Source organism: Nylanderia fulva, unplaced genomic scaffold (genome assembly GCF_048542155.1).
Source record: "Nylanderia fulva isolate GAGA-0341 unplaced genomic scaffold, ASM4854215v1 Scaffold5, whole genome shotgun sequence".
NCBI lineage: Eukaryota > Metazoa > Arthropoda > Insecta > Hymenoptera > Formicidae > Nylanderia > Nylanderia fulva.
The window spans coordinates 3,870,157-3,890,103 of NW_028190587.1; the positions used below are offsets into that span (position 1 = coordinate 3,870,157).

A 19,947-nucleotide genomic window follows, 5' to 3' on the forward strand; every position below is an offset into this window, starting at 1 on the left:
TATTCAGACTAAGCTTCATTATATAATTGTAATATTCGTGATACATGCATTAACATATATATTGGCATTTATCGTGACCAGCCGTTTTTCTTTCGCGTTTACTGAGGTTATTGTCCTAGCCACGAAATTGTTTTATCGAGGAAAGAGATGGACTGCGATTACTAACACGTCATACTCGTATTTATAGGCGAAGGTGCGCGAACGCCACAACATTGACAAAATGATATTGTTTCGTAAAAACACGCCAAGCAAAACTGTCATATGCTTTGAACATCTGCCGAGTAGCTTCGACAAATTGTTCTTTTAATAAATTCTTTTCACTTACCTTTATTTTAAATAAAATGTAGAATATGTTAATCATAAAAAAATTCAAATATAATAATTCAGATATAATAATAATGTTCATCTTACGCGTTGTAAATTTCAACTCATTATTCTTATAATGCATTATTATTTTGCGAATTTAATGCAATATTAAATAAATGCAATATTAATGCAATATTAATCATAAATTATTCAAATTATATTGAAAAATATTATTATTGCCTTTATATATATTTCTGTAATAAATTTATTCACTTTATGATTTTGTTCCTCGAAAAAATAATATATTGAACTTTATCTATTTTTCTTATTGTAATTTATGCAATTTTTCTAAACATTTGAAGAGAATACAAAATCGACACAATTCAATATTTTAAATTAATTAAATTTTTTGTTACTGTTCAAATTATGTGTTATATACTAATTAGTCTAGTTTTTTATTATTGTAGTTTTGTCATAGTCTTTCTCCCTTTTTTTGACTTACTTTTTTAAAAATATTGTTACAAAATAAATGTGACAGAAAAACTCACCCTCGATGCAATGTTGTTCATTGCTGATTATCTTTGAGGCACTGCTTCATTATCCAAATTTTATTTGAGGATCCATCTGCAAAAAATATGAAATGCATTAGTAATTTTGCATATATTTTGTATTTCATCGATTTTTAATAAAAGTGGATAATCTTAAATAGCTATCAACAAGAAAAGAAAAGTTTATACATTAATGACTTTTGTACAGTATATTTATTGGGTTATTTAATTTATTCTATTTTTATTTTATATCTTTTATTGAATTTTATTTTATATTAATTCATTCTTTGTCTCACAGCAATACGATTAGAATGTATGCAGAATTATTTATTATATATATATATATATATATATATATATATATTTATTTATTAATATAATAAATAATTCTGCATACATTTTATAATCGCATATTAATTGTATATAAAATTTTTTCAGCTTTCATATATTGTGTGTATAACATACCTTTTGATTCACTGGCGAAATATTAAAAATCAATGATTTTATAGGAATTAACGTAACTAAATCTATATATACACACACACGCGCACATCGATCAAGTATTGTTAAGAATTTAAAGATGTAAATATTTTTAATAATTTTATATTATCATGATTTTCCATTTTTTAAAGTTTTAATTAGCAGAATGTTAATTAACTTTTCTTATAATTGTATGGATACTTCTGATTGAAAGTGTATAATGTTAGATTTTGCATGTATCTTCGAGATGCTCGATTTTGTGTGTGTATGTGTGTGTGTATAAAACAAAGATCTATTTTATTATTCTATAATTTTCCTATAGTTTAACCCATATATCTTCTCATTTTTTTAAACAGTTCTAATCATATCGTTTGTATATATATAATTATAATTAACGCTGCTAATAATTAGAACTCTTTAAAAAGTGAAAAAATCTGGTTTGCACTGTCGGAAAATTAATGAAATAGTACTCCATTTGAAAAAGCTAGCATCTCGAAAAAATACGTAAAAAATGTAGCATATTTCTATCTACAAACAAAGGACTATAGAGTTAATTAATGCTGCTGATTGAAACTCTTTATATAATGAAAGAATATGATAATAAAATTATGAAAAATACTTATTTTCTTCAGATTTCCAACAATCACGTTCGTTGCGCGGTAGATTCCGATCGATGTGCGATAAATATATAGAGATATGCATATGCGCGAACTCGAGTTCCCTTTATGCCGCATTTTCAACGCTATGCGTGTGATTGGTGCATTTTGGACAAATCTTTGCTAGTCAATGAGAAAACAGGAATTAAGGCGAACAGCTCTCTCGAATTTAATACGTTTCTCTGCTACAGATAGCGCTTCGTTTTCTCTATCTGTCTTCTCTCTTGTCCTCGAACACCGGACATTCTGATTTTCCAATATACATAATTATTAGCAAAAATGTCGGCGTGGAGACAAGCAGGTTTAAAGTAAGAAAATCAATTCTTGTCCTCGTGATTCGTATTTTACACTTCTCTTTGTGCATATATCAAGTATATAAAAATTTGTCATCAAGAATTATGTAACCAAATTATCATCTGCTCATTAATAATCGTAGAATTTTACTTTACGGAATATTATTTTAATAAAAATTTTGAAGATATATATATAAAAAAATTTTTTTCTTACAGTTATATTAATTATTCTCAAATCGCAGCAAGATTAGTCAGACAAGCTTTAAAAGCTGACTTGAGGGCAGAGGCTGCGAAACGTGATGAAGTCAATGTAAAGTTTACTCAATGGAAAGATGGGAAACCTGTCAGTATGTACATTTTAAGTATTATAAATCTGTTTTATCTTACTTTATCATTCATTTCATAATTGTCATTATTTGTTTCTTTCTTTTTTTTTGTAGAATTTATTTTTCATTATATTTGTTATACATTACTATATATATTTTGTTACAGCTGAAAAGATGTAATCACAATGATCAGTAAGTCTGTGATTTGTGTTCAAACATGTTTTTAGAAATTTTGTCGTTTTTAATAGAATACTCTAATACACTATCTTTTAACACAAGTGTGGCAATTCTAATCTAAAAAAAAAAAAAAAATCTTTTAATCATGTATAATATAGTAGGCAGTTATTTTTGCATTTTCTTTTTATAATGGTTTAATAATTTTTTGATATTATTCTGCATCTCCATTTTGTAAATCCAAGCAATATATAATTTTGACAATCAAACAAATAATACATACCTAAATATGTATGTATCTCTATAAGCCATAAAATAATATTGCTTAAGATTCAAGATATAACTAAAATAACATTTTTGTCTGTTGTGTTTCATTAATAAGTCCTTTTATGATTTATAATATTTATAAAAGTGTACTATATTTTAAGATAATATACATACTTTTTTATTACAGAAACTGCCTAGATGACGATATTATAGATGGATGCAGAAAATTCATCCCATATATACTTATAGCTTTTAGCAAATTATATATAGCAATCTTTGTTTTCGTATAAAATAAAATCACTCTTTGCATTGTAAATTTACTTTTGATTTAATCTTCTATTTGTAATTAATTTTTATAGCGTCATCTTAAGACCGAACTCTGTGTTTTGCAGCGTACTGAAAAAATAAATCATTTTTTTTTAAGATAAAAATATTTTCATTCTAATTTGCTGTTATGAATATTATATTTACCAATAAATTCTGAAACTAGATCGTTTTCATTTTCTCCACGCATAGTCCCAGTAATTTCTTCATCTTCTACCATTGGCAAAAATAATTGGATAAATTCTGTTGTGTATGGAGGAGCTATTGCTTCTAAAACCTAACAAATTAAAATTTATATTACACAATAAAATATTAATATATTATATAATATAAACTACATTAAAAAAGAAAACTATATAATTCACCTCTGTGACAAAATATCTAATTAGAGATACATCTGTATCTCCACGCTGCCAACATTGCTTAATATAGCACACAACAGGTACTACACAATCTCTGCTTAGTAAATTTACCATTCTATCAATTAACATCTTTTTCATTTCCAGCTGCATAAGAAAATTGTTCATTTAAAATGTTGATAATTTTTCTTGTTTAATTTTATAAGACTTTGTAGTTACCTGTACAAGTATCTCTAATTCATCTTGTTTGCTTTCGAATAAATGCACAAGCAAATTTAATATTTTTGTATGCAATAGAGGATGACAGGCTACAACTTCATCCAGCAAAGCTAAGTGCACAGGACAATGTTCTGTACATAATTTGAAGTATGATGGCTCTGTTACAGTGCATTCTACCCATCGAATTACACCTACACTTACAACAGAAAACCTACAAAAGATATACAAAAGATGTTAGTAAAAAATATTTTCTTTTCCACGATACAGAGTTTATAGAGGAAAGATATTAAAAGTCAAGTTACCGTATGCATTGATATAGAGTTTGCAACTCTGCTATTAGCTCAGTTGATCCTTTATTTATATTACATATACTGTGTACTTTTTCAATTGCTTGAATAGTCGTTTTTAACTCATCTTTGTTAATTTTACGTGTCGTATTGCCTTTTTTAGGCGATGTTTCGCATACACTTGCTGCATAAGCTAATAGATATATATATTTTGATTTATGTTCAGGATTTATCTTAACTCCAGGCTTAAAAAGTGCATCAACCAGTAATTCTGTAATATGCAAAATTTTATCATAGAGAAAGAGATCTTTTTAAATTTATCACTATACTATAAATAATCCTTGTTATTATTATATTATATTATTAATATAAATTTTTTACCTAAAAATTGTGGATTACGCAACAGTTCAATAGGAGGAGGCTCTGATGTTGAATAATTTCTAAATAATACAGTAATGTCAGCTGGATTTAAAGTATTTCTTGATAACATAGATGCTAATGCTTGACATGCTCCAGGACTACTAGCAGCACCATTTAGAGCCATTGTTATTGGAGTAACGTCGTGTCGATTCTGCTGAGCACATTTAGTAATTTCTTGAGAGAGTCTTTTCATCATAAAACCACCGCGAGATTCCTGTGCAAGAATTTGCAGCAAGACTTGACTATATACATAAGTGTGTTGACCATGACACACCATTTTTGCACACTCTTGTATACTGGACTGCCAATTTTCTGTATTTTCAAGAAATCCAGCAATCGCAGTCTTTAATACACGTGAGAAGACTTCGATTTGTTGAGCTGCAGTTGAAATACTTGTAATTTCACCTTGGAATCCAGCATCGGATATAAGTTTGATAGTAAAATTTAACATTAAACAATCTGGATATTCTTCTGCAAGTCTATAAATTAGGGATCTCCAAGTGGGATGCTGTATCATTTCGGTCAACCAAGCAGGAGTTTCACCTTCCTCTGTAAAGATTTTGTCTGCTTTCTTGGGATCAAAAGTTTTAAGAATCATATCTTTCAAATTGTTTTCTACCATTGCTTGTACATCTGTAACTTTTACTCCCGCAAGAATCAACCATTCTGCAAGAAGATTTGCCATTTGTGCGCAAGCTGTATAATTCTTGGACAATAATTCAATAACTTGTTCAGGATTTCCTCCAGCTTGAAAGTATCTTTTAAGTTGGGCAAAAATGCCAGGCTCCATTATGTAATCTGGTGTTTTAAATTTATCCAAACATTCATTCAGTACTTCTTGCGGATTATCAAATGCGTCTTCTCCACCGCACTCATCGGTACTTCGACCCATTTCATCTCCCCAACCACTGCGATCTTCATCATAATCAGACTCCATCTGGATAATAATTACATAGTTAATATTAATTATTTACTAATATTATTGTATATAAAATGTATGTGTATATGTCACATTCTTTTTTAAATTTCAGGATTTAAAAATGCTACATATTCAAAGATATTTTTGTATTATTACATAAAATAATAAATTAATAAAAATATATCTAATTATAATTATATATATATATATATAATTATGAATATGTAAATTCTGGTTTTATAAAGAAATAATATAAAAATAGTGTATAAATAATCTATAATTTAAAACGTTTTCAATAGGTTAAGAAAGATAGAATAGTTAATACTTTCGTACAAACCTTTTAATTTTTTTTTTATAAAAAAATATACAAAAATATCACACCGATTATTGAATCAACAAATATTTCTACACACCTTGCACAAACAACGTAAATAAAACTGTCGCTCACTGCCGATGCAAACATAAAGCGTACATAAAGGCTCCTGCGCACGAGACGCGACAAATCATCTGCCATTCTTCCGGAAATAATGCGTAACGTCAAATCGTCAATTCTGATTGGTTGACATTTCAAAGCGCGCCAACGTTACGTTATTGTCCAATAACTTTTTTATCTCCCTCCACAATACCGAAATACGATTACCAATTACACAGATAAATTTTTAAAAATTATTTTCAATAAACTTAAAAAATATTGACAGTTCCGTGACAGGTAGCGAGCTCAGGTGCGAAAAGCGGATGCTGTCGCCATAGTCACGTGGTCAGGCGCATCATATATCGGGCATGATTCGAAGGAAGCCCCGTAGCGCCGTGGTGGCGGTTTCGGGGCCGAGCTCGGCCATATTTCCTCTCGTGGTCCCGCAGGCAAGAGGGAAAAGAGGTGGTGCTGCTCCAACGAAGAAAATTTCCAAGGAGGCGATGATCGGGTCGCGCGCGCGCGTCTCGTAACCGATCGTCGTGCAGTGGTGGTAGTGCAAGTGCGGTAAATTCAGGAGCCGAGAGCTACGACCGACCGGACCGAGGATGTCCAAGGGAAGCGGCAGCAATCCGGCCGGCAGGCGGCCGTCCTCGTCCTCGTCGTCGTCGTCGTCGTCGCGCAATGCGAAGCCCTACGACGCGAACAACGTGAGTAGACTGAACTCGAGCCCGCCGAGTTCGCGCCTCCCCGGAATTTTGACAGCTCGCGAGCGGAGCCTTTTTGACGTTAGAGCGTGGTATCCTCCCGGACGCCCGCCCTTTTCCTTCGCAACGAGATATATCGCGGTTATGTGAGCGAGCTCGATAACCTCATTCTCGTGCTATGCTGTCTCGTACACGCATCATCGTTATCATCATCGTGGTAATCTTGAAGCGTGATTCAGCTTCATTTAAATCTCGAGGGTTCTTGGAAGCCTCCAGATCTGGCGGTTTCAAAAAATTACGCGAATCATACCTCCTCTGCGTATTCCTCTCTCTTTCTCTGTCTCTCGCTCTTTCCCTTTCTCTTTCTCTATCTTTCTTCCCCCCTCCCCGTATCCCCTTTGAGAGCGTCACGCGCTCTCTTTGCGTAGGTCTCTTCGCGCGAATTCTCGTAGTGTGTTATCGTTCGGGTAATGTAGATGGTTCTTCAATGTTGAGAAATTTCTTATGCACATTGTCAGAGTCAGAGCAGAAATTATTATTATCTCCTTGTGTATTGCATAATATAATGTAACTTGAACTTTAGCTGACTTACTTTTGCATCTACTTGCTGCAGTGTCTTTTATACTTGGAAATTAATGTTGGAATTAAATTGGAATATATGTTTACATTAAATATCAATTCGATGCAATTTTCTCAGAATTATTTAAATTTTTTCGTAATTATTATTTTTAGAAAAATAAGAATTCTTTATATACCTTTATACTGTATTAAATTTTCTATTTTTTAAATTTGTAAAGAATTTAAACATAATAATTTGATTTGATAAATTAATATAATACATTTTTGTCTATAAAAAGCATAAATAATAATACAATGTTTTATAGCAAAAATTGTGATAAATTACTTTATAGCGGATTAATAAAACTTTTAGTTTAATTTGTATATTATTTTGTTCTTTTTATTTATTATATATATATGTATATATATATATATATATATATTGAATTTAAACTAAAAATATTTTTTAAAATATTCATATAAAGATTAAAAGATTTAAAATTTACATTTTGATACTATTTATCCTAACATTGATGGAAATACATTTGTGCATTGTGCATTTGGAAATACATTTGTACATGTTTGCTTTATAGTAATATGTATGCTATAATAATAGCTAAATTTGCATTAACAGTATTGATTATATATATTTATATTCTTTACAGTCATTTGTAAGAAAAATGGCGACAAAGGTAACAGATTTTATACCACAATCATCATGGATTAGTAAGTGGTTTAATCCTCTCCAAAGTAATGAGGATGCATTAGAGAGTAGAGAGAATATCGAGGAAACAGAAGATGATACACAACAGCCTCCTAACAAGCGATCACGTATTTGTATGGATACTATTCATCCACCTGGCACATTTTCTATACAAACAAGAACTAAAAGTGCATTAAATACGATTGAACCCTCTAAGGAATATTCTATTCATGATGAGGTGATAATCAAATATGTCAGAATTAAATATTTAGAAAGCAAGAGAGATATATTTTGCTTATTAAAATTTATTTACAGAGGGAAGATTTTTCGGAACTTGCAACAGCTGGACCAAGTGGGATAGGCCATTTAATATCTTCGACTCCTGCAATGCAAGCAGATATTAGGACTGTAACATCTCACAAATCTGACTTAAATTTAACTTCATCGATTAATAATGGAATAATAAATGGAATTGATGATAATTCAGAGTCGAGTGAAAGTACTAGTGGATGCAGTTCGCTTATTCCACAAATAAATAGACATGAAGGCCCATCAAATTTATACAATTCAACATTTCCCAGTAGAAAGAGACATATTGATGATAAATTAACATTTAGTGAGTAAATTGCATATTATAGAGTCACTTAAATGTATAATATGAATTGTGATTAATTTAAAACTATTTTTAAAGAATTATATGTCAATATATTTATGTATATTTCACATTTATGTTAATTTTATATTTTTGTTTCAGCTAATCATTTACAATCTCCAAGATCCTTGTTTCTAGACAGTAGTTCTCGCGATACTTTAAGCAGTCGTAGACCGAGTTTCAATGCATCAGTTGTGACAAATGTTCTAGATCGCGCATCTCCCCTGTCCTCACCTTTTTATAGTGGTAATATTACTTATGGAGGTGCAAATGCGGCAGGTTTTTACAAGCAAAGTCGTAATCTTTTTAATAATTCGAGTGAGGTACGTAATTCAATTATTTTTTATTTTATAAAATTTAATTCCTTATGCTCTGAATTACAAAGATTATTTGTTGCTGATATAATTTATGTCAATATATTTAATTTCAGTTACAACTTAAAGTACCAAGAAGAACGAATATTGAAGTTAAACCTTCCAATACAGTTGATTCATCAGGTATAAGTCAAACTGCGAAAAAAATACTGGAAGCATTAGAACATTTCTCATCACCTATATCTGATGCGAAGAAGATTCCATTAAAAAACACAAATAATGCTTCATCTCCAATAATGGGTAGAAAAAGACTACGAGAAGAAGTAGCGAGCCCATCTCTTAGGATCGGCATGCGTCATTTAACGCGAGAATTAACAGTACCAACCGTTCCTGATATATTGAAACTAAGAAGACGTCAAAAATTGCAAGATACAACTCTCGCAGCTAGAAAAATCGTTTCTTCTCGCAGCGATCCTCCTCCGCCATCACAAGAATATCGGTTGAGGTATTTATCGAATGCAGTTATATATTTATTCTTATCTGAATTTTTAGAAAATAAATAATATTTTAAATCCGCTTTTTTTCCTCTAGGATGGGTGATGCCGATAATGAAAAATATCGTGGCAAGCTGAAAGGCAAATCTAAAATAAATTTAGAACAAGAAGAAACAGTGGCACCTGTAAATTTGCCGAATGTACCTCTGCCAATAACAACATTACCCAATTTCAATTTTACGTTACCATTTCCTGCTTTACATTCTGCAGAAAAAACTATAGCAAATAAAGAAAACACGTTTACGTTTTCTAGCCCAATTAAAATGCCAGATATTGAGAAAAATTTACAATCTGTTAACAATTTTACTTTCAGTAATCCAATCAATGCCGATGACAGCACAAGTAAGATAATCGATTCGAATTTGTGTTCAATAACTGAGAATGTTGAGTCTACTGTATTCTCCTCCACTGGTAGTACGACCACGTCTATGCCGAATTTTATCTGGTCTGGCTCATCTACAGCGCCTAGATTAAAAAAAATAAAAAACATAAATAAGGATGATTTTGTTGAACCTGCGACAGCGCATGAACAAAAATCGGGAAGTGTTATGAATGTATTGTACTCTAAATCTAACAAAATGGAATCTACTTTAACCGGACAGTCAAACTCAGGATTGGTTTCCGAAATGATATATGCAGATAAGAGTGCTAGTTCAGATATCAAAAACACACACGATATCACATTGTCTTGGGAGTGTAGTGAATGTCTGATCAAGAACAGTGGTACAGACAAACAGTGTACTGCGTGTAAATCCGCTCTACCAGATCCTAACGACAAAACTTCAACATCAACATGCTCAACATCAACGATAGATACCATCGTAAAGGCGAAACCGGTCGCAGACGATTGTTTCGGCTCTCAATTTAAATTATCTGCGAATCAATGGGAGTGTACAGTATGTTGTGTAAGAAACAAGCAGAGTGAAGTCAAATGCGTAGCATGCTATGCGTCAAAACCAGAAAGTAATTCTGCGACACAGCAAATTGTCAAGTCTCAAACTTGTGATTTAATGGAGAAGTTTAAGCCTGCTGAAGGATCATGGGAATGTCATGGTTGCTTACTAAGAAATGCCGCGAACATTATTACATGTCCGTGTTGTAATGCATCTAAACCTACTTCCATAAAAACAAATTTGAAGAAGACAGAAACTGTTACAGAATCGTTCTTACAAAAATCGAGCACTACTGAGACAGACAAGATGACAACACAAGAAACAACATCTTATAATTATCAAATAATGAATAAATCACCTAAACCTATTTCCATAAAAACAAGCCCAAGGAAGACAAATACTATTACTGTAGAATCATCGCCACAGAAGTTGAGCACTGCTGATACAGATAACACAGCAGCAATACAAGAAACAACATCGAGTAACGAATTAATGAACAAATTTAAACCAAGTCAAGATTCCTGGGAGTGTTCAGGGTGCCTTGTGAGAAACAACAACTCTGTAACTATTTGTCCTTGCTGTAGTACTTCTAAACCCAATTCTCTTGGTGGATCGAGCAACACAAATCAGACACCGACTAATGGATTTGGAGACAAATTTAAAAAGCCGGAAGGTTCGTGGACTTGTGATTCTTGCTTGGTACAAAATGATGCAAATCATACACAATGTGTGGCTTGCCAAGCTTTAAAGCCTGGTACTGCAAAATCAAACGAACCTGCATCGAGCATTACTAGTTCTACTTTGCAGTTTAAGTTTGGTGTACCATCTGGTGCATCAAACTTAGTTAATCCAAGTGGCTTTAAATTCGGTATAGATAAGGCTGATAATAATTCTAAGTCTGATACTGCATCCCCCTTAAATGGATTCAAATTTGGTAATGCGCAGCAAGTAACGTGTAACACTTCCACGAATGCAACGACTACTTGTCTTCCAACTTTTGCTCAACCTACTTTCACATTTTCCGATTCAAAGACAGCGCCTCAGTCAACAATACCAACTTTTGGCCAAGTTCCGACATCATCTGCCGCATTATCTACGAATCTATCGTTTGGAGAAAACAAGCTAGCTGAAGCATCCACTCCGTCATCCAACAAATCCGCAAATGATGCGCCAGCTACTACGCTCTTCCCGATCATATCGAGTTCCACGTCGCTTTTCAACAGTAATGAATCGAAAACGACGATAGCATTCGGCACGGATAAATCGTCGGCATTTACAACGGACAGCAGCAAGCCCTCAGGATTTGCCATACCCGAGAAAATCCCAACATTTGGCAGTAATACGCAAGATAATAAACCAACAATCTTCGGGACACCAGAAGCGAAATTGCCCATTATATTTAATTCACCCACAGTGAGTCCTCTACCGACATTTGGCATACCGTCCAGTAGCAGCACTACTCCGTCGCTCTTCGGATCATCCACTAATTCTACTGCTTTTGGAAACAACGCTACACCTGCTTTCGGTGAAACCGCAACGACGCCTACCACTTTATTCTCGTCTATCAAGCCCAGTGTCGAAGCTAATCCAGCGTCGAATTCTTCTTTATTTAAGTTTGGCTCAGCATCAACGCAGCAACCGGCGACAGGCAGTGGATTTAACTTTTCCGCGAACGTTAATCCGGCTTCATCGTCTACAAAACCGCTCTTCACATTTGGTAACAATCCGAACGCACCGCCGAATAGTAACAATATGTTCAGTAGTGGTACATTCGGGGCTAATGCTGCTTCAACCAGTCAGAACACTAGTGCCAGTTTTGCGTTTAATGCACCTAAACAAGAAACACCGGTGGCATTCGGTGTTCAAGGTGCGGCAACGACTCCAATGTTCGGTGCCCCGCAGACAAATCCACAGACTCAAGCAACCTCACCATCGTTCTCGTCTATCCCTTCGTCCAGTACAGGATTCAATTTTGCATCTGCAGCTTCACCCGCTGCAGCATCAGGAGGCTTTAACTTTGGAATGGTAAATTGCATACTTATATTTTAGCAATTAAAATAGTTATTTAAGATAGTGTAATTGTGCCCTTCTTCCCTCTCATGTATATATTATATATTGTATCCTAGTATTTTTTTAATTTCTCAAAATTATAATATTAGTAATTGGTACTTTGTGATGTTACAGTCGTCTACATCTACGCCAACCGGAGGATTTAACTTTAATCCTCCTAGTACTCCCATAGTTTTCGATCCCCACAGTCGGCCTTCATTCAACTTCACCAAAGGAAGCGCGCCGACATCATTCAAGTAAGTATATGTATTGATTAGAAATTTGTCATCATATACAAGATAGATTATAAAAGATTTACATAACTTTTTTTGACTCACACGAAATATACACTCGACTTTAAATAATTATTTTATTTAGAGTGTTAAATTATTATTTTATTTAGACTTGACAATTAATATATAAAATCTATTATGCAAATAGCAAGCTCTGTCGAGACCGTATTTCACCGCATTTTTACATATTTTAAGCAATTTATTTTATTTACAACTTTATGTTGTTTTTCGTAATCAATCATTCTTAGCTTATTCTCATGCATCTTTTTTTTAAGGGTTCCATAAAAAATGTGCCATTTATAAATTGGATATGTGTGGCCAATTAATGTTATCGAATTTTGAAATTAATTGGTCTGGAAACTTTTTTTTTTTTTTTTTTTTTTTTTTTTTTTCCCCCAAAATTTCCATTGTGACTCGTGTTGTATCACAAGTGTAACATTGTTTTTTATTTTCTAAACCCAGTTCATTCAATTTGATCAGGAAGATCTTCTCACAATCATTATAAGCATTATTATCCTTGACATTCTTAAAGATCTGACATTTTTAGCTCAAATACCATGTTGTCATTTTATAAAAACGTAAAAGTTACAGATGAATTAAATACAAATAGACAAAATAATACTGAATATCAGAATCAGTTATTTTGTTTATCAATGAAGCTACTGAGATCAAAATCAGTCTTATCACTCATAATAATTTTCTCATTAAAATATGAATATCTTCCAACAAGCTGCAAAATTAAATTTTGTATTGCCAAGTCCAAATAAAATAATTATTTTAAAAAATCATGTTTTTATTTCGTTTGAGAATTATTCAGAAAAAAGTTGTAAGCTCCTCTTTTAGTTCACTCTATACTAATAAGATATATTATCTTGTTTTACAGCGCTCCACCCCAATCGGCATCAACATCACGGAAAATCAAAAAAGCATTTCGAAGATGCGTGCGGTAGAGAGCATGTGACATATAACGTTCACGCATACACTCAGGTGCGTCCTTATATATCCATCTGTATATCTAGGTATGTCCCTGTATGTATGTTAAGCGTTATACAATATATAAAATGAATTTCTGTCATACATCAATCACATCAGTGTGGTGGTATATACCAAGCATCTTTGTAATATAGTAACCCAAAGCTAATCCCCGAATATGCTTGCGTACAACCACTTGTGTTCTCTCTACAGAAAAAGAAATGTAAATTATAAATTATTTAAATTATACAGTAATAATGAAAATAATACCCTGGAGTTGGCATGAAGCCAGTGAAAATCGTGATGCCTTTGCATTACTAAGACCTTACCAAAAAAAAAAAAGAAAAAAGAAAAAAAGAGAAATCAGACGTGGTGCGTATGTATACCGACATAACGTACTCAAGATAACATACATATTTACCGAAATTGAAAAATACCTCGATAAAGAAAAACTTATAATAAGCACTTAATACGTGCAATTGAAGATTAAAAACTCTAGTGGGAGATTGTAACCCCGCTCAGGTAAGTATAAGTCAGTCACAGCTCGTAGCATAGGTTGCAAGACCTAGAATCTTGATGTTACACTTTATTCGGCAAAGATATAATAATAAATTGAAAAGCACAAGTATAAAATAATTTCCTTATTAAATATTATACACAGAGCCAGAGATGACAGCTAAATATATTATACATACATAAATAACATTTGAATATTTTTGATATATTTGAATATTAACAAAGTTCTTCAAGACAAATGCAGACAAAATTAAGAGAACGAATATAATAATTTTAAATAATCTAATTTTCGATCATTTTTATATTATTTCATATTTTATTATATTTGTCTCTTTAAATATCGTGTAATATTTTATTAAAGAATTTATTTATGTGTCTATTAAAAACATGGAAATATTAAACGTATATTAAACATTGGAAATATTAAACGTTTAGCTGTCTTCTGTATAATTTTTTTTTTGTTAAAAATCGTTAATTTTTCTATGTTTATGTATTGCAATATATCTTTTGTCTGATGAAAGTCATATTAATTGTTTAACAAATATCTTACAAGATTTTGTGTAATCAAACGATCATCTCAGTGTCATTGTCATCTTTAAAAATTGTCCATGAAAATGTATATGGATAATAATAATAGTCTAAAGACACTTGTAAAATATTGTAACATTGTGTACGAGCATTGTGAACTGACTATATATCAATAAAATCCCACTATACACACATACACATACACGCGCATTAATTATATTTTAATTAGAATTTCGTGGGCAGCCCTACACAATCTTTGTAGAGAACTAGTCCAGGAAAAGTGTAATATACACAAAAATGGCATTCGGATAGTACAAACTGACGATTACTGAACGTTTCCATTGAGTAATCGAAATTGTATATTTTTTTTATATATTGAATGAAATAATCCTATAAGAAAATACTGAATGCCATTTTGATAGGATTATAATTATAATGTGTGTTTTATCATAGAATGAATGAAATAAATTTAAAAAAGGATATGTTGAATGGGAATAGATTATTATGGGGCTTCTAAAGAGTTTCTATCTTATAATTTTTGTTTATAGGATAAGTTTCTGAATATTTTTCTAATTATGTTTTCAATTATTATTAATATGTACTTACATACTAAAATGATATAATAAATAAAGATTTGATTCGATTTAATATTAAAAAATTTGAAAAATTTAATTGAAAGTTGAATAATATATTTGTTTCTATGAATTTATTATATTAAACTATATTTATTTATATCATCTTAGATATCATTAAAACGAAGAGAGCCAGTCAAAATTGACAAGTTTTGAAAATTTCATTATTTAGATATATAATCAAAAACAAATAATATAATAAAAAATAAAAAAAAATATCTAATTTGTTGACTTTTTAAACATTCGAAAAATGTTTCCTTTTATCACTTGAAGAGGATTTATATTTTAGATAAAAATAAATGAGTTTTTTTTATCAAATATCTTTATGATGGCGTACACAATTCACACTCGAATAATGAATAATTTTTGTAAGTGCATCTTTTGACATTAATTTATGATACTAATTTTGGAACTTTATTACTTAAATAACTGAGACTAAGCTTTCTTTTTAGAAGTCCCTAAAGTGGAAAGTAGTGATGGCATGTAATAATGATTAATGAATCATTATATTAAAATCATGCACATCTTATTTAAGATTAGACTAGTTGTGTACAATGTTGGCTTAGATCTGACAGTAGCCAAAAATAACTCGGCACATGACCCATCTTATGCCATATTAGACATCTAGGTACAAAACATTTTGTTAATTCTGTTGTTACTTATCCCTGTTGTTATATAATATTTACATGTAAACATATTGAGAGTTTTTAAGTTCTATGCATTATTAAGAGACAAAAAATTCATAATAACTTTATGTTAAGCACTTGTATATTTAACATTGTCAAAACACCCTTTGTAGGTATATCTCCCATTTAAGATGTAAACAGTGTTAATAAAATATATAATACGCTAGCGTATGGGTGATTTTAAGAAAACTTTTCTGTGATGCAACTGAACGTCAAGCTAATCTCGCGTATGTACCGATTAATAATTTAAAAATTATTTCGGGATTAATATATAGGAATAACATGATTTTAGTTTTTAAGAGAGAAACTCATATCGAATGACCTACAAAGGATTTTTTGGACATAATTAAGTGATTGACACAGGATGACTCTGTTTTACATGATTATAAAACAAATAAAGATATTGTAATTAATGGTAGAGTGAGGCTGCGCTGAGATATATCTGTGCTGCTGTCTTACACTGTGAACATTCTCTGTTGAGGCTGTGTCGTCCATTTGTCTATGAATAGACAAATTTCCAAATTATTATATCGAATATATTGCCTTACGGAGAGGCAATATCTTTATAATAAATTTCGCGTATATATAATATATATATATATATATATACATATATATATATATATATATATATATATGGCCTTACAAATACATAATGAACGTATAACGTAGATGTATTAACAATTATAAAGCAAATCATATTGGACTTGTTTTGTAGCTTTATATGCTCTCCATTCTATGTTTGCATAAACATCCGAAGAGAACTGCATTAAAAATGTTCAACAATAGATATGTAACATCTCATGACTGAAATTTTCGTTTTAGTATTTATATATTTTTCTTAAATTGTAATATTTACTCCACACACAAGTGTATTATTATGTATAAAATTATTATTACATATACACATTATTATTTTATTAAAGGAAAAAGAAACATCTTTAATATATTTTTCTCAATCACACGTGATGTTCTTTAACAAAAATCTTGCTGATAAATCGACTATATATTTTTCATTTAAAAATTTATATAAACAATTTTTTTCGTTATAAAATAATAACAATGAATATAAAAGCTATGTGCCTTATAATGTGTTATACTATTGTCAGATTGCTCAAAGGATTATTTCGTTTATCTGAAACCAAAAGGGTTTGTATTTTTAGAAAATTGCATGGATGTAATTATAAATGTACGTATAAATTTTTTTAAATATAAAAATTGCAAACTACAGATAAAATAAACATTTTTGGCTAAAAAAAGGGTAAATTTTAAAACTCGAAAAAATATTTTTTTAAAAATCTACGTATACATACGTTTAATAATATTTATACTCATATAGTTTCTATAAAAATGCGCATCTGTTTTATTTCAGATTATCTTAATCGAAGTATAATCCTTGATTGTGAGACAGTACGACAATAGCATGGAAAGATGCATAGCTTTAAGTATACATCACTATATTTTCAAGCGAAATTTTATATATATAGCATTTTCAAAATATATACAATCAATAATGTCGATAAAATACTGTTATTAAAAACATTCTTTTCTAGACTCTTACTATTGTAATTCTACTTTAATAGAGTCGGCCAAAACTAAAATTGTTTTCATGATGTATTTTTATGTACCATGAGATGTTACAATATGTTAAATATTCCGAGGCCTTATTCTAATCTTAGTCCATTGGAAATCATGCATTGTACTGAATTTTTCTGAATGTCTGTAATGATTCTATTGAAAATGTATTAAGCAATTAATGGAATTCAGAAATGAGGGAGTTTGTTATGAAATAAATCCAATGACTGACTGTAATTAAATAAAATAATATGTGGGAGAATGTTCACTGTATGCTTCAGGTGCTATGGGAATGTTGTATTCTCATGACATGGTGTAACATTAGTTAATATTATGAAAAGCACATCGGTGTTTCTCAACCGATGAATCATAGAACAATTCAAAAGCGATTTGTTATAGCAAAATGTATAAGAAAAGCCATCTTTATTCGTACATGCAAAGTTGACGAAATACGCTAATACAGCGATTGAATCTTTTTTTCCCCCATAAAAACTGTGTGTGTGTGTATGATGTATGTATGTATATACATACACACACAATATCTTAAAATCTGTAAGCTGCAATTTATTTCTATAAGACGATACATTATTATAAATGCATTTGATTTTACAGAATATACAGATAAAATGTAAGTCAATAATACTCGCAATGATAACAATAAAAAAATATATATATGTGGAATTCTTTTGTGGACCAGAAAAGCAAAGAATAATTGTTACTCTTTCGATTCTTTATTTTTATTGAATAAAGGTGACATAAAGTTGCCTTAATGAATAGCTCTTGTAAGTACTCAGGAGTTACTTGGAGCTTGTGTTGAGAAACACCGTGATAGATACGTTAACATATTATTACGAATACTATTCTTAATACTAATCTCTGTTTATCTATAATGATTATATAATTATGCACATAATAATTATATAATTATCTAACTATGTGTATAATTATATGATTATACACGTAATAATCATGTAATTATATAATTATATTAGGATAATATTAAAAAATACTAATTAAAATTAAAAACGACGAGGTTGGTTAATTAATTTTTGGGTTATAGTTTTATTTCAAAATATTTAGAAAAAAAATATGAGGGCATTTAGTAAAATGATTTGAACTAAAGAATTTTATATAGTATGTGCACATATACACACATACATATATATACATATTAATATACATTAAAATAATTAAAAATTATTTACTCTGATATACGGAGGAAAAATTATTAAAAATGTGCAAATCCATATTAAAATTCTTTGGATCAAAAAGTAATCTAGAAATGGACATAAATTTATAACATAAATTCAATCGCTCTATTCCGATATTTAAGATAAAGTATATTTTATGGGATTTTTTTTCCATTTTGTTTTAATCCTGTAATTAGTAGGATTGCTCCTTGACAGTTCCTTAAAGAAATATACAAAATAAGAGATGCACATATTGTGAATTATTATATCACATTCATGGTTTTCGACATCTTAAATTGTATACATATGTTATATATATACACATATATCGCTCTACAAATTGTTATAACAATTCTATTTCAAAAGATAATTTTCAACAACATGATACGCAAACAATTCGTTTTGAACATTTTTTTCAGTAGAGTATGAATCGTTTAATATACTCCTTCCACTTCTTGCAGAATATATATATATATATATATATATATGTATATATTTGAATATATACATATATATGCATATATATAATTCAAATAAATAAGTTACAGTAAAAAATGTTTGAAATACCTCATTAAAGGATTCCTTAACAATACAATCCCTTAAATAACAATTACAATTAGCGTTATTATTGACTATTCCATATACAGTACAATGTTTATCCAACATTAAGATTATGACCATAACTAACAAATATTATCTTTATTTGTTTCATTTAATATAGTTATATAGGAAATTACAAATAAAGTAAAACAAATTATCTGTAATTGTAATATAAAAAATGCATATGTTTATTTTTTAGATCCACAGTTTCGATACAATAATGTTCTTACTAACTCAAGAAATTTAACATACATCAAATTTTGTTCACAAATAATAGTACTCACTCTGATTCTGCTATTTACACATTAAAAGTTAAATGATGGCTATTTAAGTTAATCTAAAGATTTCGACACTGCTATATACTTTTTAATTACACGATGTAAATAGGAGAGCATGTATATAACAATATATCAATATGTGCTCGCTCAGCGATGATACATTCTATTATGTCAAAAAACCCTGTGTAATAAAATGAATTGGAGATCAAACACAAATCTGAATATAGAACATACAATTCCCTATATTATCTTTTTCC

General features: G+C 30.3%; 4 protein-coding genes across 7 annotated transcripts in view; 2 read left to right on the top strand and 2 right to left on the bottom strand.

Moving 5' to 3' along the window:
- The window catches only part of LOC114941696 (UNC93-like protein), a 62,566-nt gene extending 60,571 nt beyond the window's left edge, over positions 1-1,995 (bottom strand). Inside the window, exons 1-2 of the mRNA XM_029316775.2 lie at positions 1,320-1,995; positions 855-930 (exon numbers count right to left, since the gene is read on the bottom strand). The gene's annotated coding sequence lies outside the window, so the exon portion shown is untranslated. The remainder of the gene's footprint in view (positions 1-854; positions 931-1,319) is intronic.
- Positions 1,996-2,171: 176 nt separating this feature from the next.
- Positions 2,172-3,541, top strand: LOC114941655 (protein stunted). 2 transcript variants are annotated; one of them, XM_029316706.2, is made up of 4 exons: positions 2,172-2,298; positions 2,500-2,630; positions 2,776-2,801; positions 3,238-3,541. In XM_029316706.2, the coding sequence occupies exons 1-3, from the start codon at positions 2,270-2,272 to the stop codon at positions 2,787-2,789; spliced, it is 174 nt and encodes a 57-aa protein (XP_029172539.1). In that variant the 5' UTR covers positions 2,172-2,269; the 3' UTR covers positions 2,790-2,801; positions 3,238-3,541. The 2 variants fall into 2 exon arrangements, with proteins under 2 accessions (XP_029172539.1, XP_029172540.1); XM_029316707.2 differs by lacking the exon at positions 2,776-2,801 and having other exon boundaries at positions 2,174-2,298.
- TH1 (negative elongation factor complex member TH1) lies at positions 3,177-6,087 on the bottom strand. 2 transcript variants are annotated; one of them, XM_085486952.1, is made up of 7 exons: positions 5,992-6,087; positions 4,621-5,596; positions 4,255-4,510; positions 3,953-4,163; positions 3,740-3,880; positions 3,522-3,651; positions 3,177-3,446 (listed from the first exon to the last, which is right to left on the bottom strand). In XM_085486952.1, the coding sequence occupies exons 2-7, from the start codon at positions 5,594-5,596 to the stop codon at positions 3,412-3,414; spliced, it is 1,749 nt and encodes a 582-aa protein (XP_085343078.1). In that variant the 5' UTR covers positions 5,992-6,087; the 3' UTR covers positions 3,177-3,411. The 2 variants fall into 2 exon arrangements, with proteins under 2 accessions (XP_085343078.1, XP_085343077.1); XM_085486951.1 differs by having other exon boundaries at positions 5,916-6,087.
- Positions 6,088-6,384: 297 nt separating this feature from the next.
- LOC114941652 (uncharacterized) lies at positions 6,385-19,906 on the top strand. 2 transcript variants are annotated; one of them, XM_085486943.1, is made up of 9 exons: positions 6,385-6,700; positions 7,921-8,196; positions 8,274-8,574; positions 8,713-8,933; positions 9,041-9,429; positions 9,516-12,396; positions 12,556-12,677; positions 13,597-13,700; positions 17,420-19,906. In XM_085486943.1, the coding sequence occupies exons 1-8, from the start codon at positions 6,599-6,601 to the stop codon at positions 13,661-13,663; spliced, it is 4,359 nt and encodes a 1,452-aa protein (XP_085343069.1). In that variant the 5' UTR covers positions 6,385-6,598; the 3' UTR covers positions 13,664-13,700; positions 17,420-19,906. The 2 variants fall into 2 exon arrangements, with proteins under 2 accessions (XP_085343069.1, XP_029172530.2); XM_029316697.2 differs by having other exon boundaries at positions 13,597-19,906.
- Positions 19,907-19,947: the final 41 nt, after the last annotated feature.

Bases quoted from the DNA above. Each gene is read 5' to 3' on its own strand.
- LOC114941652 (XM_029316697.2), top strand. From the start codon at position 6,599: ATGTCCAAGGGAAGCGGCAGCAATCCGGCCGGCAGGCGGCCGTCCTCG. The intron at 8,575-8,712 runs GTGAGTAAATTG...TTTTTGTTTCAG, and splicing joins TGATGATAAATTAACATTTA to CTAATCATTTACAATCTCCA. The intron at 8,934-9,040 runs GTACGTAATTCA...ATTTAATTTCAG, and splicing joins TTTTTAATAATTCGAGTGAG to TTACAACTTAAAGTACCAAG.
- LOC114941655 (XM_029316706.2), top strand. From the start codon at position 2,270: ATGTCGGCGTGGAGACAAGCAGGTTTAAA. The intron at 2,299-2,499 runs GTAAGAAAATCA...TTTTTCTTACAG, and splicing joins TGGAGACAAGCAGGTTTAAA to TTATATTAATTATTCTCAAA.
- TH1 (XM_085486952.1), bottom strand. From the start codon at position 5,596: ATGGAGTCTGATTATGATGAAGATCGCAGTGGTTGGGGAGATGAAATG. The intron at 4,164-4,254 runs GTAACTTGACTT...TATCTTTTGTAG, and splicing joins ACTCTATATCAATGCATACG to GTTTTCTGTTGTAAGTGTAG. The intron at 3,447-3,521 runs GTAAATATAATA...TTATTTTTTCAG, and splicing joins TCTAGTTTCAGAATTTATTG to TACGCTGCAAAACACAGAGT.